A 27,741-nucleotide genomic window follows, 5' to 3' on the forward strand; every position below is an offset into this window, starting at 1 on the left:
GGTGCACTTACCTGTATGCCATCCAGTAGTTTGCTCATACACCAGAAGCTGTCGGCTTCAATGCTCCGCAACACATCCTGAGACAGGGTCGTCACGTCAAAGTTCTCCACATCCTCTTCTGTAAAACAAGGGGGAAGAGAATCCAGAGGACGTGTCTCCAAGGGTGTGGGGAGAGGAGGAGAGAGGATGCATGAGTGCCTCGTATCTTTAAGAGGATCCTTTAATGTGGAGGGATGCCAGGCTGAGTTCCCCGTAGTGCCACCATCCTTGCTGCAAACACATTTCTGTGTTCCTGGTGCAACCTACCCTTGGCTTTGAGTCACTCTTCTGCTGCCAGGATCAAGGGGGAAAGGGGTGGGTAGAACTGGTTCTAGAAGCCAGAGCTGCTATGAACAAGATTGGTAACGAAGCTGTGCAGCACAGCAAAACATCAGCCCGGGAAATCTGGAAAGCCCAGTCCCCCTGCGTGTGGGACAACCACGCTGCCTGGGGATCACCTGTAACACAATTATGCTTTGTAGGGCGGTAGTGTCTATGAGCCCCAAGCGCAGACCAAAACCCCGTTGTGCCAAGCGCTGCACAAACGGCGAACAAACAGTGCTTACAATCTAACAGTGCACCTTACCGTGACAGGAGAGCTGAGCCCAGAGCTACAGTGCCATTCCCTAGATAAGCCAGTAAAGACGCTCCAATGGCTGTGGGTTCCTTACCGGCTCTGGTCCTACTGGCTAGAATATGTACCAACATACCATCCCCAGGCACCACATCAAGGTCACCACAACCAACAAGTCGCTTCCTTGCTTACAACTAGGCTGGGCAGAATTCGATTTTTATTTTTGAGAATATTGAGGTTCATTTGTAAGCATTTTCATCAGTTTCAGCTGTCACCGTTGGGAAATTGGGGGGGGGGGGGGTGCCAAGCAATCATTATTTAATGACAATAGGCATTGAGATTCCCAAAGTGAAAGCTCTATAACCATTAAAACACAAACTGTCAACATCACATGTCAGAATATGCAAAATAAATATCCTTAATCAACAAATCACGTGTTTTGACTGCTCATTTGCTAGCCCATATGGAAGAAGCCTAATTCAAAAGCCTAACTCCCTGGATTTTTGACTCTTAAGTTCTTAAGCAACTCGCCTAGCTCTGCATTTTGATTATTATTGCTGGAAATATTTTTTGTGGGTTTGCGTACACTGAAATTGACGTTTCTCTATATTTACCAATAAAAACCTGATCCATCCATGCCTACTTACAGCTCGCCTTTAAGAGTATTGGTGGTGTATTAAAGCAAAGTCCCTAAAGTCAGGCCTGCAGGTCCAAGAGGACCAGCCATCTCCTTGGATCAGAGAAACAGTTTATCTGGAAGCTGGGTGGGGAAGATCAAGGAGACCAGGCTGGGAGGAAAAGCCTGTCCAATGGGGTATTTTGGGGGGCGGGGGAGTTTGCCCCATTTATAATCCTAATTCATCCCTGTAGGCCATGGGGATGGCAGGATGGTCACACAGCAACTCCCTTTGTGAAAGCAGGGGGATCATGCCCTAATCCAAGCTGAGAGAGATGCCCCAAGAGAAGCACACAGCATAGTTCTAAAGCCTGGGATTCAGATAGGGATGAGGAAAATGCCACCAGCCACGCAAAGCCTTGTGTTCCTTTGCAAAGGCAGAGAAGGGGCTCCCTTGATTGCATATTTGATCTGGGTTTGGTTCCTCCAGAGGCTGCTTGCAGCAGTTTCTCCTCGGGCTCCTTCCTACTACACTGATTACCAAGGCAGAAACCCCAGAGCTTTAAAGGCAGCAGAGAAATTACCAGCATGCCAGCTCTCTGCGTTCAGTGGCGAGTGCCCTGCTAATAGATCTGACAGCTAGTGGAGAAAGTGCTCCTGATGGGCTGGTTTTGCTGTTAGGACTGAGTGGGAGGCTAAACGTTGCCCTCCTCATACAGCCACCAGAAAGATAACGACAGGCCACTCGAGCCTCACGCAGAGTTAACAGCTGCTGAGCAACTGATCTAGTTCTTTGAAGGCAGGTTAAAGGGGTGGAGAGCTCGAGCCCAGAGGAAAGTCAGCAGCCCTGGCATGCAGAACCGACAGCAAGCCCTATGGAGGCAATTCAGGAAGGGAGGGACCCAATGACACTGCTGCTTCTGCCTCTTTATAGCAAAAGCTGCGTTAAAGTTAGAGTGCCTTTCACACCAAACAGCTTCACACCCCAAATCAATTCACCCACCAGTGACATGCACCCACCTCTGCGGTGGAGGGCAGCACTGTTTAACAGGAAGCAGCACCACAGGGCAGAAAGGAGAGAAGACTACTATCATGGCAGGGGAGATTTCAGGTACATGGAATTTAATTGCCTGAACTGGAATTTGGCTGAGATACACGGGTCTTTAATGATGCAAAGCAATCAGGGCCTTGATTGTATCTGGAAGAGGGTAACATACCATAAAGGGAACAGCGCCATCTACTGGATCACGAGCAGCCACGTGGCAGAACATGGGTTTGACTGGGAGCAGTCAAGTCTGATGCTGCTTCGATTGTCTGAGGAGATCACAACCCAAGTTATCCTGTCTCCGCAGGGGAAACCTGCCATTTGGCTGAAGTTTCATAGATTCCAGGGCCAGAAGGAATCATTGTGATCTAGTTGGACCTCCCTGTGTAACACAGGCCAGAGAACTGCCCCTAAATATTTGTTTGAATTAGAGCAGATCTGTTTAAAAAAATATTCAATCTTGATTTAAAAATCACCAGTGCTGGAGAATCCACCATGACCCTTGGTATGCTGTTCCCCTGGTTAATTACCCTCACTGTTAAAAATGTACCCCCTCATTTCCAGTCTGCACAGAACACCAAGAGGCAGGACTTGTGTACTACCACGGCCTGCAGATCCCAGTCTTCTGCCTAGGCCTGACAACCACCACCCCACTGCTGGCCTGCAGAAAGTGCGTGTTGGATTTATAGAGGATTCATTTGAGCACCAGGCACAATGTCGTTCCTACAGGAGGGGCATGCCCGGCTCTCACAGTCTACTTCCTGTAGGCCTGACTTCTGCTCAGTTTGGTTCTGGGTCTGCACAGCTATCGTTCATGGTTTTATGGAGGAGAAGGCCCAAAGAGATGCACCATGCTTGGCTACAGAGCCAGCCTGCCAATGGCCCCAAATGGCATACGTACAGGAACCACTTGAGACCTGAATGCTGCCAAGGTACCTCCTCTGGTGACCCTTTCCCTTCTAGCATCTCCCCTCATCAGTATCCCAAAAAGCCCTGCAGGGTGGGATGGGCTCTTACTCCAGGGAGCAGCCGGGTCATTCCGTCCACTGCCCTGCCCTCAGATCACTCCCTTGCCCAGTACATGCTTCTGCTTCCAGGCAGATGGGGAGTGGGGATAGTCAATGGCACCTGTGCAGTCTAGTCTCCCCCCCCCCCTGCAGTGCCCAAAACCAGTTGCTCCTTCAGTCAACACAAGTACTGATGAAGACGATGGTATGCTGTGCCCCTCTATAGCTCCTTTAATCTAAGCAGCTCCAAGGGGCTTTTCCCACAAGTCACCCTGTGCCCCTAGGAAACCGGGAAGCCTCGTGACCCCTCCGGCTACTAATGGGCAAACGGAGGCAGGGAGAAATTAAGTGACTTGCCCACAGTCACCCAGCGTGTCGCAAACAGCATTAGAATCCGTGATTTGGGACTTCCAGTTCCATCCCCCCCTCCCTTGCCAGGAAGCGGAGACCCCAGCTGCAATTCACAAGTCCCTCCAGAGCGCAGCCCAGGGTTTGGAGAAGCCAGTATAAAAGGCTACTGGATAAAAAAATCAACATGGGCCTTGGAACTAACATGAGCATCTCTAACGCCAGCTCGTTGTGAAACCAGCCGCTCTGCTGGGATGAGAAGCCCTGCTCCCAGCAGGAGAGGCAGCTGCTCAGCTGCTCCAGAACCAGCTGCATCATAAATACAGATCTCCTTTGGGCCTGGGGTGCGAGCAGCATGTCCCGTGGACTTCTATACTCTGCATAAGCCTCTCTTCTCTCTGCATTTCTAGCCTTAGACCCAGCCGTTCTCAGGGCAGAAAAGGCTGTGGTCCGATTCCACATCAAGGTAAGACGGAGGCCCCGTGAGAAAGGGAGGGCTGAGTAATCGGAATGCTACACATCACTGGTATTGCTCCCCCAGCTCTTCCTGGGCAAGTGATGCTTGTCTAAGAGCAGAGACGCTGATCTAGGCTACATTAGAGAAACGTAGATCCTGAACGTGCCCAAACGCCTGGGAGCTAGACATGCAGATTTCATGAACCTCATGCTCAGGGTATAAGCCAATCTCTAGTTACTAGGAGGAAACCTAACGAGGGTGGGGGAGAAGAGAGGGATTATCCCACAGCTGCCTCAGGTGCGGTTTCTTGAACCTTCCTCTAAAAGCACATGTAAGAGAAAATCCTGATCCAGATGGCGCAATGGTTAGGCCATCACGAGGGACGTTTAAACACGCATCTGAGAAGTTGTCTCATCAGCTCCCCACCCATTGCAGTTCCATCCTTTAAACAAGATCTCACGACCAGGGTTTATCCCGGCAGCTGTAGGCAACCTTTCTCCTCCCCCCACTGCTGCTTCTCTCCACCCCAGAGACAGCTGCAGTTCAGTGATGTTTGGAATAAACGGTGCTGCAGGAAGCATGGTCTGGTGGTTAAAGCCAGAGAGAGCTGGCTTCTATTTCTGGGGCTGCCACAGACAATCACACCCTTCTCTGCCTCAGCGTCCCTGTCTGTAAAACAGGGCTCATACCTCCCTACCTCGCAGGGCTGGCAGGAGACTCGGGGCCCCTCTTCCAGAGATGCAGAAGCGCCTGCGTCTCCCCTCGATCACCACTTGCACTGCAGGTGCAGAGCACTTCTCAAAATCAGGCCCCAGTGAAAATAAGGGACGAGGATTATCAGCTCCTTGGGGCAGGGCCGTCTTTTTGTTCTGGGTTTGTACAGCACCTAGCGCAATGGGGTCCTGCACGTTGCCACAACAGACATAATGAATGGTAGGTGCCCAACTCCCCTTGAAACTGAAAGGGCACTGCATTCTCCCACCCTTCCTGTCTAATGGGCTCCTCAGAGGGAAAGTCCTAGAGACGTGCAGTGAATTGGGTGCGGGCTGAGAGCTTAAATCACTGATGCCCATTTCCAGTTAGTGGAGGAACCGGATTCACCTTTCCCTTTCACATCTCCCCTTCCAATCGCCTGTGACAGCCCTCCACCACAGCAGGGCAGATTGCACGGGAAGCCCACTGGCCTCGCAGCAGCAAGGGAATGGAGAGAGCAGCGGGGCCCTAAGCACGACAACGCCAGCGGACAGGGAATGGCAGCGAGGCACTGAGAGGCGGCTGCTGGAGTCTCTGACAGACGCTTGGTCAGCACAGCTAGGGGATTTTTGGGGAGGCTCGTGACCAGGCCCGCAAAGGTCTGAAAGTTAAATCTGGCTCGGAGCAATTAGCTCTGATGAACTGACAGCGGCGCCTCTGCTGTGCAGCTCCAAAAGCACCCCTTCCCTCTGCCGTGCAGCTCCAAAAGCACCCCTTCCCTCTGCCCCTCCCCGTGCAAAACGTGAAAGGAGAGCTCCAGTACCTGCAACCAGCCTTGTGCATTAGAGGGGCAGCATGGAAGATTCTCTTCTGGGCATTGGGGGGGGGCGCATGGGTGGACTCAAGATTTTCACAGACTAGTTTTTCCGAATCCAGCTAATTAGGATCACAGCAGGCAAACGCCGCTGTGGGTTCAGTCCTTGAAGGGTATGCAGAGCGTGAAAGGCAGTTCATCACTTTTAACAGGTCCGTGAGCCACTGGAAAGGGGCGGGAGGAGAGTTTCAAACCCAGATCAGTGCGTGACGAGAAGTTGTGAGCAGCACAGTGAGACAACGCTGCCTTACACACAAGGCAGTGCTGCTCCAGGCACAATCCAGAGACTGCACTACACAAGGCAAGAGCACATCGGGACTCTCACCCAGCACCTGGTCCTTGAAGTCAGGGCATTGGGAGAAGGGCAGTGTGACCTAGTGGATAGGGCACCAGACAGCATCAGGAGACCTGAGTCCCATTGCTGGGTCTGGGCAAGTTGCTGTGCCTTTCTGTGCCTCAGTTTCTCCACTCACTCAGTCTTATCTAGTTAGATTGTAAGCTCTTTAGGGCAGAGGCTGCCTGCATCTGTTCTGTATCTAGCCCAATGCAGCCACCAGAGGCTACTGTAATGCTAATTAACAACAAGAAGATGAGCAAATTCATTTCTCAAACCCACCCTGGCCCTGAAATTCTTTATTTACTGCTGCTTAGGAATCAATGCAAGAAGAGGGGAAATGAAAATTCAAATGAAAGAACTGCCTGTGCCCCACTTAGCCCAGCCCAGCTTTGGGAAGGGGGGTTGTTCTGTCCCCTTCCTCGGTGCTTCGCTTGTGCTAAAAAAGCTGTCAGTGACTCACCCTAGGGGATCCTGACCCCTAACTAGCTTAAGAAGTTAGTTTCAGGTTCACCCAGCAGCCACCATGGCTCATGTCTCTACCTGGGGCGGTTTGGCCTGGAACCAACCCCAAAGCTGAGGTTTATAACTGACAGACTCGTATTTAATCCTTTGTTAATTTCTGCTTATCATCTAACAACAGGATTAGTAGGAAGCAGGTTCTCTGGCTCTGGATAGTTTTCATAAGCACGGGGATTGTTTTAATGTGTCTTCTCCCTTCCCCTTCTCCAGTGGTTCAGAGACCCAAAGGATTGTGTTAGTATTTTAAAACTTAGCATCTTTCCTTCATGACTCCCCCACATCGGTCCAGAGCAGATGATTACACATCCAGAGGGAGACCTCCACCACACACCTACATGCTGTGGAAGTGATGCTCCTAATTCTGGCACACTGGCAGTTGGTTCACCTTGAAACTAGGGGAGGGAACATCAGGCTGCTGAAAGACACCATCTTTCAGATGCCAGGTTCCAACCCAGTCCTGACCAGCAATGGCCACGGAACATCTCATGGCACTGCTCACAATTGGAGCGCCCAGCTGGATTCTGCCACCTTCAATTTCAGTCGGGTACAGCACTCTGCTTCTTGTCCCAAGCTAAACTCGGGCAGAGTTGCTGTGCACCAACACCTGCTACTTTCCCCCCCCCCCCCCCCAGAGGTGGCTGCAGCTCACTGACTCAGCCGTGAGCTCTCTGTACGTTTGTATTTTTATTTCTACAGTACCCTGGGAGCGTCTGATGCTTTGCAGACCAAAAAAAACAGAAACCAAGTCTCTGCCCTGGGGTGCTTCCAGTTCAGCTCAGACCAAGGACAGGTAAGAACATCAAAATGAAGGAGGAAGGTTAGCGTACAAAGGACAAAAGGGGAGAAGTGGTGGATCACAGATCAGAATGGGAGGGGCAAATTAAGGCACAAGACTGAGGGCGCAGTTCACATATCCATGTTGGTCTTGCAGGGAGACGGTATCTCTGCCCAGGAACTCAGTATTATTCAATGGACTTCCCCCTGCAGGGCAAGAAACCTCCAAGGCCAGGAGCCCTGGAAAGCCAGGACAGTAAACGCAAGTGGGCTGGGGAAGCTTGCACCATGCCTGGCTGTGCCGTACCAAGCTTGGGGCAATGCTGGTAAAGGAAGAGAGCCTGCGGCACACGTCCCGCTCCATCCTTCAGAACTGCCACTCACAGCACAGATCCCCGCTGACTGGTTCGGAGGCAAGTGGCACAATCAGAAGGGAGGCACGAGCCAACTGTCCTGGCAAACAGAAGCTTTGATAAACCATCAGCACAAACAGCGGTTCCGCGGGATCATTAAAAAGGTCCCGCATAAAGAACCTGGCTCTGACCGAAACTGAAAAGGAGCCAACAGCGGAGCGGCAGCCACGCGGCTCTGGGGTGCAGGAGGTTCTAGCGTGGCTGGGGCTGTCGCTGCAGCACAGGGTGCCTGGCGTAGTGTTCGGAGCATGCCCAGCTCCCTGCTGTGCCAGGCATCCCGCTGGGGAAAATAACGCTCCTGGCAGTGGCATCAAACTGCCCCACCCAGGGGCTGCAGTAGGGGATCTGGTTGGGTAGCTGATGAAACTGACGAACCCCGGAATTCCAGACCACCAGCCCCAGCACCTTCCTGTGAACTTTGACCCATCTCCGTTCCCACTAAGGGATGGATATTCCAATTCTAATCACGGCATCCCAACTGTGGGGTAGGTTGCTGTCTCTGTATTATGGGCCGGGTGCAGGGGCTTGCTGGATATTTACACCTGTTCCTCGGTGCACAGCTCTGCTAGGGATTGGATGTGTGTACAATGATGGTAGAATGACTTTTCTAGTGGCTTGGTCAAAGGCAGACTCCTGGCTTGGCAAGTGTAGGATAAAAAGGGCCCAGCCTGAAACATGCATACTGCTATGTCTAGCATTTGGCTAGTTGAGTCTAATGCCACCACTGACAGTCAGGTCCAGGGGCCACTCAGGACTCTGTACAAGCACCACTCACAGTAGCTGGATAGTTCTCTATTAGTTGCTGTGAAATAGGTAGTGTCCTGATTACCATCAGTAGGCTTCAGAGTTAACACTAACTGGGATGTACAGGGGCAGTCTAGAGGGATTGTTCTTATTTGAAGACTTGGAAAACAAACAAAACAATACACAGAACTGACAGGTTCCTTTAGCAACTGCCAGAAGCTAGAAACTTACAGTTATTAAAATATAAACATCAACCTAACAACAGAAACTAGTGGGAACGGTAAGCAGTGCTGGTACAGTGCCCTGGCCAATACCAGCTCCAGCCAACAAGGAGAGAGAGTCACCTTTACAACCTTCTTCGGATTTAAAGGAGCCGTATGCATCCCTAGTCCCATTGCTGCCATTACCCTACCCTGCTGCTTCTCTGAAAGAAAGGCAACCCTGGCGGCTGCAGAAATCTTCCTTCCCTAGGAGGTCGTCGTGGGGTAAGCACAGTGCTTGGGTTGTTAAGCAGCCCATGACGTTCTCTGTAAGAACTGGCACATTCAACCCCAATGCCCCTGACCCCCTGAACTCTCCCCTGCCTGCCCTAACTCAGCTCGGTTTGCTATGGGCTGGTAAACTGAGGCTGCATTTCACCCAGAGGTGGCTGCAGGGAGGCCAGGGCACAGTGTGTAAAGTGCTCAGAGAGGAGCTTGACGAGCACAAGATGAGCAGCAGTGATTCCTGGGAATTACATGTACCATATCCTTGCCTCCTTCCTGGGCCACGTGCAGCCACCTGCGCTGGAATGAGCCATCTGCACACAGTACTCGAAGGCCAGCTTGCATCTCCTGATTGACCACTCAGCCTCACACGCCTGCCCCACCTGCAGGACACAAGACAGCAGGCACAGCTGCTGCTGCTTCTGCAGCCTTGATGCCTCCCACAAGCGTGTCTGTCTCAAGGCACCAGCTGAAACAAGCAGCGCTCAGCACTCTTCAGCTGCAGCCATTGATCGGATGGGAGCAGCAGTCGCTCCAGAGATAGATCTGTTGCTGGCGGAGGCCCAAGGCGTCCGAGGGCTCTGCCAGCTCGCTGAGGCAGCTGCGTTTGGTGCAGCAGGCTGATACAGAACATCTTGGGAACACACAAACCGACTCACTGCTGTGGAGGCAAGGATGGGACTGAGGGACTCAGCTGCAACCCACCTACTAAAGATCTCAAAGCTGTGAGCAAGGGGGGGAGCGGGGCAAGGGAGACAAGACGACCTTCAGCAGAAAGCAAATGCAGAGACAGGGCTGTTCTCCAACCCAACACCACCTCACTGGGAAGGAAACAGGCAGCAGGAAATGGCATCGGGGAACTGACCCCAAGAAGCTCCCCAGGCAGGAAGTAAAAGACTAACCTGCCCTTGATTGACCTGAGAGGCCATCACCCAGGACAGGCACACGTGGCCGGAGCACTGCAGCCAAATATACCTCTCAGCAGACAGTGCGTCGAGTGACTACACCATGAGAAAACCCAACCCCCCCTCCCTTCTATTTCCTTTAAGCACCAATGAAAGGGACCAGAGCTACAGTCCAAGGAGACCCAAGTCCTGTACCACAGAGACAGCAGTAGCATCCGCCACAGCACTGTGTCAGCACGTATCACCCTGGAGCAAGCTTGATGGCTGCTGGAAGGGAGCGGAGTTCCATCTCCGGCCAATCCAAGCATTAGCCTCCCTACTGCCAGAAGAGCCCATGGGAGGGAGGTTAACAGTCCCTGTTGGCTGGGAACTGGACCGAGACCCAGCAGCTCCTGTTAGTAAGGTGACAGCCAGAAGAGAGCAGAAACTGAGGTCATTCCCAGCCTGGCCTGGAGGAGAACCAGCCATCAAGAGAGGCCAGGCTCCAGATTCCACTACCAGTCATGACTGCTTCGCCCCCAGAGTCTCCCACATTCAGCAGCTGCTCATTCCACAGGCAGTGCTGGGTGTTACAGAACTGGGACCCCCACCCAGGACATGGCATTTCTAGCTTTCGAAACAACCCCGGGCTAAGAAGGCCCGAGCCCCTTGTGGAGGGGTTTCTTTTGATCACATGTAAAAAACTTTGAGGGTAGCTATTGGCTAGTGCCTTGTCAAAACAGCATCTTACTCCCTGATCTGTTCATACCACGGCTGGACAAGTGTCAAACCTGGCAGCAGACCCCTCCCACTGCACGCTGACAGAGCCTTTCGCCCAAGACGTGTTTCTGCGGGAGGTCCCTATTTCATAGATGGGAGGAAAACCCCGCAGTGAGTGACCAGCGAAGGTCACACAGGGAATTGGGTCTCCTGACTCCCTGTTCTAACCACTAGACCACCCTGCCTCACCCGTGGCTAATGAAGTGAGCCAAGTTATGACTGCAGAGCGTTTACTGCTAGTGACAGCCTCAGAGGAGGGAAGCTGCTGGCTTTAAGCTTGTGAACGGAGCACTTTTGATACTGAAGCCATTGAGGGAGTAGACAGTGCCCTCCCTGTGTCTTTTATGATGTCACGTAACCATAACTTCCATGCACGGCTTCTCCCAGGACCTCCCCTCCCACTCCTTCCTACTAGTTGGAGTGAACCCAGACAAGCTTCTTGGAGAGATGGTTCTGGCTGCTGCTTGTTTTAACTCTTGGCCTGGCCCTTTTACTGATTGCGACCGAGAAGCTGATCAGCCGGAGACATGTATTGACCAGCCGATCAGTTAAGAGGAGAGGTTGTAACTGACCTGTATGAAAGCCACTGCTGTGTTGGCTTGGAATACAATACCTGCCCAGGCATGAGGAAGGTTAAGGAGTCCCAGTGACCTTCCAAGCTGGGCTCATCTATCACTGGGGGGGGCAGATGCTAAAGGAGAAACTAGTAAGTCTAACAGTAAAAGGCTCTGCTGTCAGCTTGGACTTGTGCTGAACAGTTATTTCCCGACAGCACCCTGGGAGCTGCTTTGGTCCTGCTGACTCAGCTGGCTGCAGGCTCTGCTGTCAGGGGAGGGAGGCGTTTGGAAAGCATGCAAGTCAGAGATCTGGAGAGGGTAGTGAGCAGCCAACTACATGAACTTGCAGTAGACTATGATGCGAGGAGAAAAAGCGGTTCTTTTAGGCTGCACATACCGAGCGACTTCTAAGAGCCAGCCACACAAGGGATGTGGTGGGGCAGGCAGTTGTCTGAGTAGGAAAAGGAGCTGAATGGGGGGTTTCAGATGGTCCATGGTGGGTAGGAATAATGGGATGAAGTGAAAGAGAAAGCTCTTCCCAAGGGGATCTGTTCGGCTGAGGTACAGGCCCTAGGGTAAGTGATGAGAGCACCATAACGGAACACCAGCTTGGACAAACAGGTTTGGAAGATGAGCTTTTTATCAGTAAATAATCTGTCAATTTCATCTTACACATCTAAACCAATGAAAAATCTTCTCAGCGATAATCAAAGTTTACAGATGGGAAAATGCAGCTGAGAATTTAGTAGAGTTTGATTTAAGGCCATTTCCTTCGTATATTTTGATCTGTGATGTTGACATTTGTGTTTTAATGGTTATAAAGCATTAAACTGTTTGGATCTCAGTATCTATGGTCATTATTGTCTAATTCCCTCTCCACTGCCTGACCTCCCAACCCCAAAGTTTCCCCACAACTGGGAACATTTAAAATAAATTGAAAAAAATGCTTAAAATGAACATTGATATTATCCACCAAACTTAATCGAATTCTGCCAAGCTTAACTATGAAGAGACAATCTTGCAATGGTTGGGGACTGTCAAAGGACTAGATCGTCTAGTTGCCTCCTTCCCATGGCTGTAGTCCTCAGAAGTTAGCAATCGCATTCCTTACAATAGGGCTCTGGGGACCATTTACTCCATCAAAATGAACACAGACTACCTCAATCCTTTTCCTTTCAAGCCACCTGCCAGATTCACCACTAGAGGAGACTGTCCATTGCTGGCTCATCCACTTGCAAAGAACACCCCCCCCTCCAGATGTCTGCAGAGGTGTGAAAGCAAGTGGGGAGTATGAGAGGTTACTGCTCTGATGGTCGAGCACCATCTTCCAGTAACTACCCCGGCCAGGTCCCCTCCGCTACCACTCTGATTCAGATGCTATCCACAGGCATGACACAACGCTGCAGGTACATGCAATATACTCAGAGGGTGTAGGAGCGCAGCAGGGCCACCCTGCTGTGGGGGTGGCTCTTTGGGTCTGTGCTGCACGTATCCCAGAGAGCGAAAGCATGTACTTCCTGGGGACAATACCCTGTGAGACGCGCCTTTAAAGAGCGCAAGCCACAGGGCACAAGGAAGAGTTGCCCCAGAGGGGTATGTCTCCTTACAATGAAAATCCACCCAGGGGACCTTAGTATAACAGGCATAAGTCTCTCCACGTTACAAGCTATGCAAAGCTGAATGCTCAGAGTGGAGTCTCTTCATTCACTCCTGTTGCAAAAGCCCAGGTACTACCCCAGCCCTTCCTGATCCTTGGGATCACAGGGGTGAATGACTGACAGAGCAAGAGAACCTCCAGCACAAACCTTTCCAGGAATCACCTGCTCTTGTACCTGCCAGCAAGGGCTGCTGCCCTAGGAACAACCCCGGCTCCACACCACCAAGTGAGCAGTAAGTAGGTGAACTTGGGGCTAAGTAGCACTATGTAGCACCAGTCCAGTGTAGCCAGACACCGTGCAGGGTTCTCCCACCTCTCTAGGCCAGTCGATCTCTGGAGACATGCAGCGCAAGCCACTCATCCTTCCCCAGGCCTTTGTTGAGCAAAAGCTTGCCACAGAGTCAGACCACTATCTCCTTAAGAGACTAGAGGTCATTTCACTTGTGATCCAAACTAGATTTGAACCCAGGTCTCCAGAGGTGAAAGACTGAAGCGTTAAGCAGCTGTGCTCCTGGAACCAACTCGGTGAAAGGGCTAATCTCTCAAGCCGAAAATTTTCCTCTCTCTCATGTTTCAGGAGCAGCTTCTATCAGGAGGGAGCTGTTCAGGGAGAAGGCTTTGAGCTTAAGGGCTAACAGGAGTGAAACCCAGTCAGGGCCTGTCACTGTGTGAAACAGACATTCAGACTAGCATGTCTGTTACAGCACAGACTCCATACTGTGTGGCCCTATGGCATTTTCAACCGCAAGAGACCAGCCCCATTACCCACTGGCGATGGACACAGTGTACCAGAAGTTTTAGACTAGTCCTGCACTCAGCCAGGTAATTCACTCTGCCGCACAGCTCTGCCTCTAACCCAGCCGATCAGACCAGAATGATGAGCCACAGCGGGGACTTGGGGCCATCATGCACCATGGTGTCAGTATATTAACGCCTAGAGAGCACTCAGTTACAGACTAGCCAGGGGCCTGCTCTTAGTCGCTTCCAGGACACAAGTTTGTTCCTTTTGTGGATACTTAAAGGAAATTCACTAGGGCAAAAAACAGCAAGCCCCTTTAGGTTTTGTGCCATTGTTTCCCCAAATCATTACGCAGAGCACAATCCTGCTAGATGCTGAGCACCCTCAGCTCCCACTGAATGCAAGTTGAAAGGACTCAGCCCCTCACAGGATCAGGCCCTTGGAATCAAACACTGTCAACTCAGTGTAGGCTTGCAGGGACTGATCCAAAGCCCAGCGAAGTCAGAGGGAGTCTTTCCATTGACTTCAGGGTACTTTGTATCAGGCCCTTCATGGGAGTTTGAAGATACGCTTAACCTCATGACAGACTAGCCATCCCGTTTCTAATAAGGTTTTCTAAACCCCTATGTTTAAAAAGCGGCCACAAAAGCTTTTGTGGGGCAAGGAGCAGTTTGACTTTAAACATTCTCCTGCAATGCAGTGAACCCAAACAAGACAGCAGAGACTAGAGAACTGGCATTTCAAGTGCAGACCAGACACAGTAGTGAAACTGACCAGCTAACAAGGTGAAAACTTAAAAAACCCCCACCAAAAAAACCACAAAAAACGAACATAAAACCAGAAGAGCAGAAGTGGGAGAAGTCAATTCATGTTTTAGAAGCTCTCCGGTTGAATCAGCTGTGGCTGCATAAGTAACACAGAGCACCAATCTTATTTTAATTTTTCAATTTAAACAGGGTCCCTTTATAGCTCATGTGCTCGGGCGCTGAGTGCGTGCCAGCTTGGGAATTCCAGCCAGAAGAGCAAGAAAAATGCAGTTATGGGTTTGAGCAAAGCCTCAAAACGAATAAAAGGCTTCACTGTGTGGAAAACTACAGCCGGATTAAGCGCATTCAAATGTAAATACACACTCGGCACTTTCGCCTCTGCCGAGCCCTGTACACTAGGTGGCTAAAGCCAATCCAAAAGGAGGAGAAAAGTGGCAGGAAGGTTAAGGTGCAGCTCCAGCTTTGTGCAGCAGCTGAATAGCAAAGAGATCCTCTCCAGCAGGATTAGCTTGTCTGAGCCTAACAATTCAGAACCACTGCAGCAGCACCATCTCAAAGGCAATTGCACGTTCTGAGCGTCAGATGTCACTTACCAACATGTTCGGAGAGGAACACGACAAAGAATGGAGTGACCAGGTCATTAATCCCTTGGACGTAGCCACTGGCTGGGTGTCGGATGGCCCAGATAAACAGGATTCTTTCAAAGATCTAGGAAAAGCAAGGAGGAAAGCCAGACATCTGTGTTAGCCAGGCCCAGAGGAGAGGCAGAGAAGCATGCATAATAGACAGATGGGGCAGGGCAAGGGGTCAGTGGGGGAGATCATGGTTTGGCAGAGCCATTCCTAGCAGCAACGCTGATAGGATAAAAAAGTAAGCAAGCTAAAGAACCAGGACTCCCTGGGGTGTATATGAAGCACAGCTCCCACTCTCAGCCCAGCCCATACCTCCCCAAACCTCAGCATTAGGTTTCCTTGGTGAGTGAACACAGAGCCTGAGTTTCTAAGATCCAGATGCAGCCCTAGATGTGGTGTCAGGCCCTTCCAAAGGCCAGGTAGAGTTTTCACGGTATTACCAGAGCTGTCTGACTGCTAAAAATTGCCAGAGTGAGTTACCCAAGACATTTGCCTCACACAAGCCTGACCACTGTTAGCTCCCAGCTAAGCCAGTTCCCGGCTGTGGAGCATCCAAGTTAGAAGCCAGGCTAGGGTGTCTCTTTACTGCAGTAGCACATCCTTGTTATGGCCCCCAAAGTAGTTCTACAAGTCGGGCACCCAAGGGCTTTTCTGATTTCCTGGAGAGTTACAGAGCATGCTGTGACTGACTCCATACAGGCTTCTTCCCAAGTATCCCTGTGCCTAGGCTCCAGAATCCCATGCCCTCTTCTAGTATGTCAATAGCCTGTGATCTGAGTCTCTAGTGGGGAGAGAGATGTCAGGTTCCCGGTGCCCTGGCAGAGCTCTTCCTAAGTCCTTGAGTTCCTCCTACAACATACACTAGTGAGTCCTCTCAGGAAACTGGCAGACCAAGAACTCTGCCCTAAGTGCAGATCAGTTCCGTTCAATCTGATCAAGCTGCTTGTACCTCCTAGCAACCCCGCTAAATCTTGGGTGTCTCATACAACAGAGGCTGGGATTCTCATGCCTGCTCCCACCAGGGAAAGGCTTGCACATCCAACTTTGATGGCCAGGCTTTAATGTAGCCTACTCTGGCACGATGGCCTTGGGCTGGTTTCAAAGAGCACTTCAGATTTTTGACCAACTCTGAGTTACCTTTAGCCAACTATATCAATCTGTGCCCTTCATAATTGGAGCTCCTGGCCAGAGTCCCTAGAGCAAATCTTTAAAATAGGTCTCCAAAAAGTTTAAAGGCTAAAGGAACTTCCCCAATAAAGTCATAGGGCACGTTAGGACTGGTCTACGCTGGGACACTTACCCGCAGAACTGTACCAATATAGTATTACTGCTATAACCCTCCACCAGCACACCCTTATTCTGGAATCCCAGGCTAACCTGAGCCAGGCCCCTAAGTTTCTTTCAAAGCATGACAGAGCCCAGTCGTGGTTTTGTTCCTTCAAAAGAAGAGCCCACACCAAACACACTCTTGCCACACGGTAAAAGGGACTGGATGTGCCATCCAACAGCTAGAACAGCTAGCTGTTAGTATGGCACAGCTATTTGTAGTCAGATGGATAGAGCACTGGATTGGAACATAAGAGACTCTGCCAGCAAATCACTTCCCCCCTTTGTCTTCTCTATTTTCATGGTAGACTCTCTCAGGCAGGCACCGTCATTTACTGTGTGCTTGTACAGCACTAAGCACAAGGGAGTCCCAATCTCGGTTGGGATGCCAACACCTCCTCCCCACCCCCCCAGTACTACCCAGAGGAAACACCCAGCCTTGTGCAAGATCCCCCTTCCCATGGGGTGCTGGTGTCTGAATGGTGGGGTGGCTACATTTACATCCAACATCCCCCTCCAAACAGATGTGGTAAGGCTGATCCTAAACTGCATATTAGAAAGGGGGGAGGCCTGCCCTGGGTGGAGGCAAGTCCCCAAATCCAGATGACTAGATTAACTCCACCGGGCTCCATTGGAATGGCCCTCTCAGCACAGAATACGTGCCCCTAGGAGCACGCCCCAAAGCCAGATAGACCTGGTGCCCTGGGTGGAACGGAAGCGTCTCCCGCTAGAAGCCCATGGTCACCAGCAGGACTTGGCCTGCCCCACTGCAGGGAAGCTAGAGAGACTCATCCCGCCTCACCTCCTGGACTAGCGGCTGCTGGAAGAGTGGGATGAGAGGGTTTGTCCTGGGAATGTCGATGTGGATCTGAAAAGGAGAGAGGCAGAGCGGGTTAGACACACTGACCTCGTGGGGAGGAGAGGGAGCTGCGATTCGAGGCGCTGATGGAGAGGAAAGAGGCCAAATCCCTCAGCCGCCCCACAGGGACAGACCTTGCTTAGAGGCAGAGGGAAGTGCCTAAACTCTAGTCCCCACCGCTCAATTCTGGGGAAGGGGGAGCAGCTAGAAGGGCTAGCAATCGGTGCACGGGCGACAAATCCAGCCGATGAGAACCACTGATGCATCTGATACAGCCGCTAACAAGGCAGGATGGGGCACAACACCCTGCCCTCACTGGGGGAGATGGACTCCACCTTGTACGGGTTGCCCCAGCTCTAGCTGCTGTGATCCTATGCAGGCCAGAGAGCAGTGGCAAGCACAAGAGGCAGAACGGGGAAGAAAGGAAGCGTCATACTGGGGGGGAGCGGGGGAGAGGAGGAGAAAGGGGGGGGGAGGCTGGCCGGCAGGAGGGCCTCACCCTTGGGTGCAGGAACCCAAAGGAGGAGGAGGAGCAGCAGCAGCAAGGCCTGTACCTGCCGGTAGGTGTCCTGATGATGCTCTTCATTCCTGGAATCGTAATACTGCTCAATGAAGCCGAAATACTCCTCCCGCTTGCGCTGCAAGGTCAGCTTCCTCCGCTCCTTGTTCGCAGGGAGATAGCCCTGCGGCAGAAAGCAGCCTGTCACAGTAGGTCCCCTTCCCCTCTCCCTCCTGCCCCAACCACGGTCAGTCCCCTGCAATCCTGCCAAGCAGCAGTTTGTCCAGGAAGCGCTTCCAGCCTGCATGCAAAGGTTGGAGGAGGGGAATTCTCCAGAGCTTCAATGCTCCCAGCATATGTCTGATATCCTTCCTGCCTGACCCCAGGGCAACCTGCCAACACCCTGCTGCATGAGATCTGATTGCTTGTTTCCACACGAATAGCTGAAGACCGCGCTCTCTAAAGCTACAGGAAGATACCGAACAGGTGTGCGAAGCGGCAAGTAGGGCTCCACTCCAAGCAGGAGGCAAGACCACACTGACATGGGCGTTCAGATCATGCGGTGCATGAAGGTGCTGGATAGCACCTGTGTGTTAGCTAGAGCCTGTGAGATTTGGTGAGGAAAGGGGCTGAGGCGGAGAAAATGAACTTGTAGCATACACAAGATGAGAGCTCCGCTGAGGGAGAACTCGTCGGCTTTAACACTGAGGCCAAACTAGCCTTCATTGTATTTTAACATGGCTTGTTACTGACTGCGCTGATCCCCACTGCACGGTCATGCCCATTTCAGGGTGCCCATCAGCGACCTCAGAAAGCGTGGGGTTTGAAGGTCAGGAATATCAGATCTCCACTTCCCCGGGTTTGCTGCAGGACTCCACAGTGAATTGGAGAACTGGCAGCATTGAGACATCCCACCCGACTCCAAAACCTGTGTGACTGCGGGGAGGAATTTTTAAGCATGACAGATGTTAGCCGTGCAGCTCAAGGAAGTGCTGGAAGGTGCTCACGTACTGTGGTGCTGAGTGTGACAAACTATTCTGTGCTAGAGAGTCCATTAAAAAGAGGGAAGCCGCCAAGCAGGGAGGCTCTCTCTGCTGGAAAAATTAGGCCATTTTAGATCACAAAGGAGCAGCAAATGAGACAGGCAACAAAAAAAAAAAATCTTTGCAGATTCCTCTTACAGGCTTGGCCCAAGGCCATTCAATGTGGTTGGTGGGGTCACCGCTCTGCGCACCGTCTGCATTCACATGCACCAGTGTACACCTCAGTGGCATGCTAGTGACGCTCTCAGACCCTGCTGCTGGTTTCTGGAGCTGGAGCAAAGTATGACCACATCACCTTGCTGAGGTCCCTGCCCTCCACCCATCTGGGAGTTCAGGCCTTGAGGCTCTCCCCTTGTCATCTGACCCTAGACCCCTCGCTCCTTAGGTGCCTCTGTCTCCTCCTCAAGTTCTTGAGCTTTCTCCTCCTAACAGTCAGATCAGCCTCCCATTCTCCAGCCGGTAAGTGACCCCCCTTCCCTAAAGCCCATTTATTCCAATGAGCCTCCCGCACGGAGGAGCTCTGCGCCTGGAATCTTATTTGCCCAGGTGAGACCGCAGGCTCCTCAGGGCAGGGCTCTCCGTTCCGTTCTGCCATACACCTTTAAGGTGTCCTGCAAAGAAGAGTTTGGATTCTTTGCTGGGTAGCATATAGTGTGGCCTGCACAGGAAAGGGCAATTTATACATAAGGAACGGCTCCATACTCAAGGTCATGGACCACCATGGAACTGGGCAGTCCCATGTCTAGATAGTCATACATGGATTTGCCCCGGGGCCATGCACTGAGCTGATCGGACCTAGTTCAATGCACACAGGAGCATTCATGTTTAGCAAGCCTAAGGCATGTTCATTTGCACGCCCTTCTGTGTGTACACATCCCCCCGTGGGCCTCTGGGCTGCCATCACCCTCATGCGCCCGTTGATTGTGGCACCGGGGCAGATTTGAAGGTGTCGTGCCGGGTGTTGCTGCACCCAGCTCCATGCGAGGCTGCTCAGCCTTTCCCCAGGAACCCCGGGCCGCAGTGGTCGGCACTCACCGACAGGAGTCGCCATGTCACAGGCCGGACCTCTCTGGGCACGCCAGGCCAGCTGCATTTCCTCAGCTCATCTGCAAATGGACAGTGGTGTCAATGGATTAGATCCCAGGCACGTCCCGAATGAGGTCCCCGGCTAGGTAGAGCTACACCTAAAAGGAGAGGAAACCCCAGTCTGCTCCTGCAGGCTCCGGATACGCTGAGCCCCCAGGGAGGCTCCATGTCTCTGATGCCTGGGACACAAGTGCAGAACAAGCACGCTCATTGATAACATCGACAGGAGACCAGCCCAGCCCAGCCGAACCAGCCTCCAAAAGACCCAGAGGCCCTCAGCAATCCCATCCATCACCCCAGTGACACTGGCCCACATCTGACTGGCACAGAAGTGCCCTCGTGACCCACCCACCTTTCCACCTAGCCCCGCACTCACCCAGGTCCGTGTTGTGGCTGGAGAGGAGCTGCCGGAACTTCTCCAGGCGTGTTTTCTCCCGCACTGTCATTGGGGGAGCCCCCGACGCGTTCTGGTCAGAGATGCGGGCGACAAGTGGAATGATGGGTCTGAGTGGGAGGGACTGCTGTTTGTGCAGGGTGTTCCGCATGCAGACATCCTCTGGAAGAGGGTTCAGATGTGCTGTGAGCAGGGGCGGGGGGGGGGGATGGCCGCGTGCAGTAGCAGTTAAAGCACAGAACTGGGGTCAGGAGATCTAGGTTCTACTCCTCATTCTCCTACTAATCCACGCCTCAGTTTCCCCACCTGCATAATGGGGATAAATCCCTCCCTCAGAATTCATTCCCTCACATTTGTACAAGTGCTTTGGTATCCTCAGATGGAATGGAAGTATCTCAGGAGCCCCCAAACAAAGGAGAGTCCCCCCAGGGTCAAGCTGCTCTCTAGTCACTGGAAAATGCTTGAAAAAAGTTTACTGGTCGAGAAAGAATTTGATCTGGTCTCTTGAGTGCACCCAGGCACCTGCCGAGATCCCCACCCTTAGAATCGGAGTGTTTCAGGCCAAAAGGGCCCACCAGATCACCTAGTCTGACCACCTGTATGGCACAGGCCACCCCTCCGCCCCCACTAAACCTAACTACTGAAACTAGACCAAAGTGTCTCAGCCCACAGGAGACTGGATTGTTATATTCCACAGGCAGAGAATAGGAGGGACCGAGGTGCACCAGTGCCTGAAGCCCCCGCAATGGCAGGGAACTGAATACGCAAGAGATACCCAGATAATCCTGGCAAGTGACTTGCCCTCACATGCTGCAGAGGAAGGTGAAAACGCCCCCACAGTCACTGCCGATCTGACCTGCTGGAAAGTCCCTTCTCAACCCCCAACAGGATCAGTTAGACCCTGAACATTTGATTAAGAACCAGCCAGCCAAGCACCTAAGACAGACAATGTTCAGTGCCACCTCAGAGACCCGGCCCTCCCCATCTTCAGCTGTGGCCAAATCTGGTATTTTACAGGAAGGAGACCAAAAGAAAAAAATAATCGGAATACGTTGACCCCTGCAGGTGATGGACGCCCTGAAGCATGAGATTTTGGGAACATAAGACAAACCAAAAGGAGGCCCCAGGGCTGCCAAGCCCAGCACTCTGCCATCACTAGCAACCCAGCCCTACAATCCCACTCACGCATTTGTCCAGCTCTCTCTTCACTAATTATATTGTTTGCCCAGCCCCCCCAGAACTGCTAAGTCTCCCATAATTCCCAATGACCATCTCACTGGCTTTCCCCCACCCTGTACCACATCCACACTCCCACTGTTGGAGAGCCAGGCATCCCCGCTTTCCGGTAGCGGCTCTCACACTTTCATACCATGAACCACTGATCCAGCCTGAGGAAGTCACAGCGCAGAGAGGGGATGCCAGGAGGGCCTGGCTGCAATCCCATCAGCCAGGATGGAACAAGGCCAGCTCCCTGCAGCCGTTCTTCCATCACTTCCTCCTTATCGACCCTTTCCTCTCACTCCTGATGTTCGTCCTCTCCTTCCTTCCCCCCTTTTGCATGCAGCATGCCTGCCTGCCACTCGACCAGCACTCCACCACAACTCAGAGCGGGAGGGGGCTTGGGAGTCCCAGGGAAACCGACCTTGAAGTTTACCCCACCTTGCCTCCTTTAGCCTACCAAGCAGTCAGAGCTTGAATAGAAATGGAGCCATTACATGGCCTCTGATGCCACCTAGTGGCTGGACTCATCTGCTGTCTCCTTTTCACATGGTGAGTATCTCGTCCGGCATTTCTAGGTCCACTGGCAGCACAGAAGGACACGTTTAGACGACCTCAGACTTTAAGGCCAGAAAGGACCATCATGATCATCTAGTCTGACCACCTGCACATCGCAGGCCACAGAACCTACCCATCCACTCCTGGAATAGACCCCCAACCTCTCAGTTACAGAAGTCCTCAAATCAAGGTTTAAAGACTTCAAGTTACAGAGAATCCACCATTTACACTAGTTTAAACCCACAAGTGACCCATGCCCCATGTTGCAGAGGAAGGCAAAACCCCCACAAGGTTTCTGCCAATCTGACCTGTGGGAAAATTCCTTCCTGACCCCAAATCTGGCAATCAGTTAGACCCTGAGCATGTGGGCAAGACCCATAAGGCAGACACCTGGGAAAGAATTCTCTGTAGTAACTCAGAGCCCTCCCCATCTAGTGTCCTGTCACCCTGCAGCCTCTGATCAGACACTGACAGATAAAGCAGTCACATGCCTGGAATCAGACCAGGGTGCAGCACTGATGTGGCAAGACACTCAAGCCAGAGGAGTTAATCTAGTGCACCAAGTACAGCGCTCCGGCTGGGCAATCAGGCTAGGAACAAGGCAAAGCGTCCCATCAGACTCAAAGGATCCCATTCCGACCTGTTCCAAGTGGGCGCAACTCCACCAGAGCTGTATCCGCTTAGGAAAGGTCTGAATTTGGCCCAGAGATTCCAAGAGCAGCACATGGGGTTCCAAAGAGCCATAGGCAGAGCATCTCTGACAAGGCTGAATCAGATGGCCTAGATTTGAAGCACTGGAATAGAATGGAGGATCACCTGGGCAAACCAAAGCTTTGAAATTAGTAGCTGGAGGCTGAATTCCACAGTCAACCAATACAGCATGTGGGCACTAGCTTCAAAGGCAGACAGCTAGGATAGCATATGAGCAACAGACTGGTGACTGCCTCTGGAGAGAGGCTCTCTTACCAGGTGATCTGGACAGCTGGGCCTCGCTGCTGGACTTGATGACCTTGCAGTTGGCTGGCATCTCGCTGAGAGCAGACTGTGCCCGCTCGGGTTTCACACGCAGCTTGCTGTGGTTCTCCAGCACCTGGGCTGCCGTGGCCTTGGCTACTTTAGAGTTCAGGGTTTGGAAAGAGGAGGAGAAGTCTTCATCTTCATCATCGCCGATGTCCCAGGCATCACTGGTGTTGCGTGCAAACTCGTGAAAGCTAGAGGCCTTCTTATTTTTCAGGGGCAGCGCATTGCCCTTGGAATGTTCCTTAATGAAGCTGGGAGTCAGGGACAGAGGGTAAATGCCACGGAAAGAGCCAACCCCAAGCTCCTTACTCCTCCCACAAGCCCATTCCATGTACCCTCTTCTCTTCCTCCCGTGGTACAATCCCTTCCCCTTCCAAATACTTCCTTCCCTTTACCCTCTGGTATACCCCGCAATGCCTCTTCATCCCATGGTACCATCTCCTCCCTCCTTCCTAGGCATGAACTAAGGAACGCATGAAATCCCTCCAAGCAACCCCCACGGCAAGTACAACACTGGAAGGCAAAACAAAGCTGGTACAGTCTCAACACAGGGAAGACCAATGTACCAACCTAACCGTTCCTATCAGGAAGGTGTTCAAGTCTATCTACTCTACCCAGCCGGGCAAAGGAGAGGAACTGATTGAGCTCCAGGCTGCATGAGGCCACTCCTAGGCTTGCAACTGCCTCAGCCGCATACAAGAACAGGAAAAATAATGGATAAATTCAACCCAGGGAGATGTACAGGAGCAGCTCTGTGCTCACACACGCAGGATACAACTGCAGGCCAGACTGGCCTGCTGATGATTTCAGACACAGGGAGAGCGCTCCCACTACCTTCAAGCTCCACGAGTCAAAGTCCACCGTGATAAGGAGCCAAAGCCAGGCAATAAAGTCTCCCTTTCAGTGCTGGGGAAACGTGCTGACTTGACAGTCCTAGGGGCTGAAGTGCTGCCCACTGACAGGGCAGAGACAGCAGGGGAAGCAGCAGAGATGTGGTTCCCAGGTCCTCCCTATTGCCCGGGAGGGATCCCCTCTAAGAGCAAAGGGGGAGGTCAGTCACCATCACCCAAGGAATCCTTGGTCTCTTCTGCTGACAGCACCCAAGGGGGTGGCTGTGACAGTAGTTATATGATGCGGATTCCTTGCTACTAAGGTGAGGCCATGGGCTCATTTCACACAAGCCAAACAGCCATCAACTGGGAATGTGGGTCAGAGTCAAACAGATGACCTACCGGTGCATGGCTACAAGGGAGTACGGGAACTCTGGAGAGCCCCCGCCCAAGAAGGGACAGAGAACATCCCAGCAAAGCAAGCCCTCCAATGGAAACAGAGCTCGGTGAGACGGGGGCAGGGAGATGCGACACTTACGTTTTGGTGAGCCGGGGATCCAGAGGAGGATGCTGGGCTCCATAGACGGGTTGAATACTGCAGGGGAAACAAAAGCCACAGAAGATTTGCGAATAATTGCCTCAGCGTCGGACAGGGTCACATTCCTCAGCTGTTCTTGGAAGCCTCAAGCAACTTCAATGGGATTCAAAGTTCAAAGCCTTTGATCAAAGAGCCACAGTCAGCTGAAGGTTTATTCTTTCCGAGAGCAGAAAAGACACTAAACTATCAGCCGCACTCTGGCTCAGCTGGGAAGGAGGGGGCGGTGTATTGGGCATTAGGGTTCTATGCCTGGCTGTGTCACCAATTCATTGCTTGAGTATGAGCCTCCGTTTCCCTCACCTGTAAATTCAGGCCAACAGTTATTTACATCAATGGGGCATCAGAGGCCTAGTTTGTTATGCCTTGAAAGCCTTGGATGAAAGTGCTTAGCAAAGGGCAAAGTATTACAGCCATTAGCACGCTCGTGTCTTGGAGAGAAAGATGGGGATTTGAGCTCCCCACAAGGTGCTAGGTTCTCGGTTGCTGCTGAGCAGTGCAGAAAGTTACGAGGAAAACACTGCACTGAGAAGCGTGATTGGAGCTCAAGTCCCAGCTTGGTCAGGGATGGCTGGGCAAGTAACTTCACCGCCGTGCCTCGGGCTCTGTACTTGTGGAACAGACTAACACTCCCCTCATTCAAAGGGGGCAAGGATGCTATGAAGCTCTGAACCGCTATGCAATGAGGCCTAGCCTTCACAGATGTTAAAATGAGGATATCGCTAGTTTCACAGGCAATTTAAAGATCCCCAAGGCAATTTCCACAGAGCAGTAGGGGATTCAGTCCAATGTTTAGCCAAGACTCAGGCTAGTTATACATGTCCCCAGCCCACTCCCCTTCCAACATCCAGGCTTATTGCTCGGTCTGCCTCCACGCCAATGCTCTGAGAAGCACAAGCATTCCCGGAGGATGGTTCTCTCAATAACCAAACCCCATCCCTCTGCACATACGTCACATACCTTACTTAACAGCAGGGCCCATTCTTAGCTGGTGTAAGCAGACTGAGCTCCACCTAAACCAATGGAATTGCAATCGCTTTCACCAGCTCCGGATAGAGCTGATGACTCCAGGCAGAGCCAGCGGCACAGAGAGCTGGACCCTGCGGTACAGGAGGGAGAATGCAGTCTGGCTGCAGCTCGAGAATGCGCTCAGTGCTGGGAACTATCTGGCTAAGGGGAGGGGGAAGGCGGCAGGACGTACGTGGCAGAAGGGAGAAACAAACAGAAGAGCGAACAGAAGAGCTGCAGTAAAGGCACATGGCGACAATGGGCCCTAAACCCAAGAAAAGCAATGGGTGACGAAACCTAGCATGGGCTTTCTTTGCTGCATCAGCAACTCCCATCTTTCAGCCTACAAAGGCTAGCTGTATTTCCCCAGTAGTGATTAGGCTGGGAAGAAATTTGCTGGCTAATTAAGATCTAGGTGTCAGGATGGCCATTAAACATAGGTGGCTGTGTTGGTGGAGACGATGAGCAGATTATCCAGGGCAAAATGAGATTGATGTTGCTGACAAATGACTCAGATCGGTTTCTTTCAGAGGCCAGGAGAACCCAGACAAATTGTTTTAAAGCTTAACATGAGTTTTACAAAGCTCATCAAGTTGCCCCTCTGTACGCAGATCAGTGTCAAGTGTAACACAGAGAATCCACGTGCTCCTTCTTGGAGAGGATCCTCATTTACATACAGGAAGGGCACTGGGAAAAGACTGACACAGGAATATTGGAGTCCCCTTTGGGAACACACCACTGGTCTCTCAAAACTAGGATCCCGCCTCAGGCTGGCTGTGGTTGCAAGCAGCTAATACTCAGAAGTACAGACCTAAACTTTTGAGTGAGTGCACCCTCTGGGAGTCATCTTAAGGGGAGGGGGGAGTCTGACACCCAATACCAAAACCCAACCCAGATCACTAGTCACTTCTGAAAACGTAACCCAAAAGCCTGGGTTATTTTCATATAACAGCTAAAAATGTTATTGGGCAAGTATTTCCCAGCCCCCTTTGGGAAGCTAGCGGCAGTATCTGACATTGGCTTCCTGCAGCAGCAAGTTCCACAGGATGACACAAAAGCAGCATTTCCTTTAGTTTGTTATGCTGTTCATTTCACTGGCTGAACCTTTTGTCCTTTTATTATGGGATGATATAAATGGCAGAGTGAGGAAGAAACAAACACTCCCAAGGAGAAAGCTACAACGGGGTTGACTTCTAGGGTATGTTGGCAATTCCATGAGCTTCCTTCCACTTTAAAGAAAAAAAAACCTTGTTTCCTTAGGTGGCCATCCCCAGCCAGTAAACTAGGTCATAACTCTGATAAGGACCAGCTGAGGACACTGTGGACTTCCCTTAACAGGACTACTTATAGAACTGCTGAAAATGACTCCAGTTAGCTCTGATTTTATAGTGGTTAGAGTTTCTGCAGAGGTGGATAGGAAAATCTATGTAAAAATCAGCTTCAAGAGCCAGTCACATCAATACTCTGCCTGAGACAGCCAGAGATATAAAAATATCCAGAACAAGACTGGGAATAGCCTAGCAACCAACATGGGACTACTGAAAAGTAATAATACTCAGTCCTTAGTGTCTGATCCTGTTCCCATTGGCTTCAAAAGCGAGGAGGATCTGGCCATTATGAAGTCCCCTTCAGTGGAGGCTCTCAAATGTTTTCATGGAATGTTCAGATTTCATTTCCTTTTGTTGCATTGAAAAAGGAAATGTCATCAACTTAGCTAGTGAAACTAGTGTGATCAATTCCACTTTATCTAGTCAGTTTCACTTGCTTGTTCTCTGCTCCACTAGTGAAAGGCTGAGTCAACAGAGGCATGCAGTGAATAGGGCACTGGCTCAGGAGACCTATGCTTTGTTCCCATCTCTGCCACCATCCAAGGTCACAAAGCAGCTCAGGTCACTTTATCTCTCTGTGCCTCTCTTCACTCTCCCACCTTTGTCTGTTTAAATTGGAAGCTACTTGGGGCGGGGCCTCTCTCACCACATTCATGTATAGTGCCTAGCACAATGGGGACCTGACCTCAGCAGAGGCCTCTAGGGTCTACTGTCTATAAACAGATAAGATTGCTTGGGTTGCCAATACCTCAGCAGAAAGTAAAAAACCAAAAAGGCTGTCAGTGACTCAAAATATTTAACATTTTTATTCTCTTTATTATTAAAACCCTAAGCACGGGTCCCAAACTTCCCAGTGCCCTAGAGAACCTCTCCCTATAGCAGGGGAAACCTGGACACCAAGCCATGTGCAGGAGAACAAGTGAAACTGACCAATCTTGTTTCACTGAACAAAATCCAAGAAATTAACTAAATTCATTATTCCCAATGTAATAATTTATGGCAATCATTTATTAGCAGGAAAACCCCCCATACAGTC

General features: G+C 51.5%; 1 protein-coding gene across 2 annotated transcripts in view; it reads right to left on the reverse strand.

Annotated features, from left to right (window-relative positions):
- Positions 1 to 27,741, reverse strand: part of TBC1D22B (TBC1 domain family member 22B) — a 37,205-nt gene that overhangs the window by 6,751 nt on the left and 2,713 nt on the right. For both annotated transcript variants that reach the window (XM_073320223.2, XM_073320224.2), the window contains exons 2-9: positions 24,313 to 24,369; positions 22,891 to 23,195; positions 20,131 to 20,310; positions 19,704 to 19,774; positions 17,681 to 17,809; positions 17,070 to 17,135; positions 14,903 to 15,017; positions 12 to 118 (exon numbers count right to left, since the gene is read on the reverse strand). In XM_073320223.2, the coding sequence (XP_073176324.1) occupies positions 12 to 118; positions 14,903 to 15,017; positions 17,070 to 17,135; positions 17,681 to 17,809; positions 19,704 to 19,774; positions 20,131 to 20,310; positions 22,891 to 23,195; positions 24,313 to 24,369 (1,030 nt within the window). The remainder of the gene's footprint in view (positions 1 to 11; positions 119 to 14,902; positions 15,018 to 17,069; positions 17,136 to 17,680; positions 17,810 to 19,703; positions 19,775 to 20,130; positions 20,311 to 22,890; positions 23,196 to 24,312; positions 24,370 to 27,741) is intronic.

This window comes from Lepidochelys kempii, chromosome 21, assembly GCF_965140285.1.
Source record: "Lepidochelys kempii isolate rLepKem1 chromosome 21, rLepKem1.hap1, whole genome shotgun sequence".
NCBI lineage: Eukaryota > Metazoa > Chordata > Testudines > Cheloniidae > Lepidochelys > Lepidochelys kempii.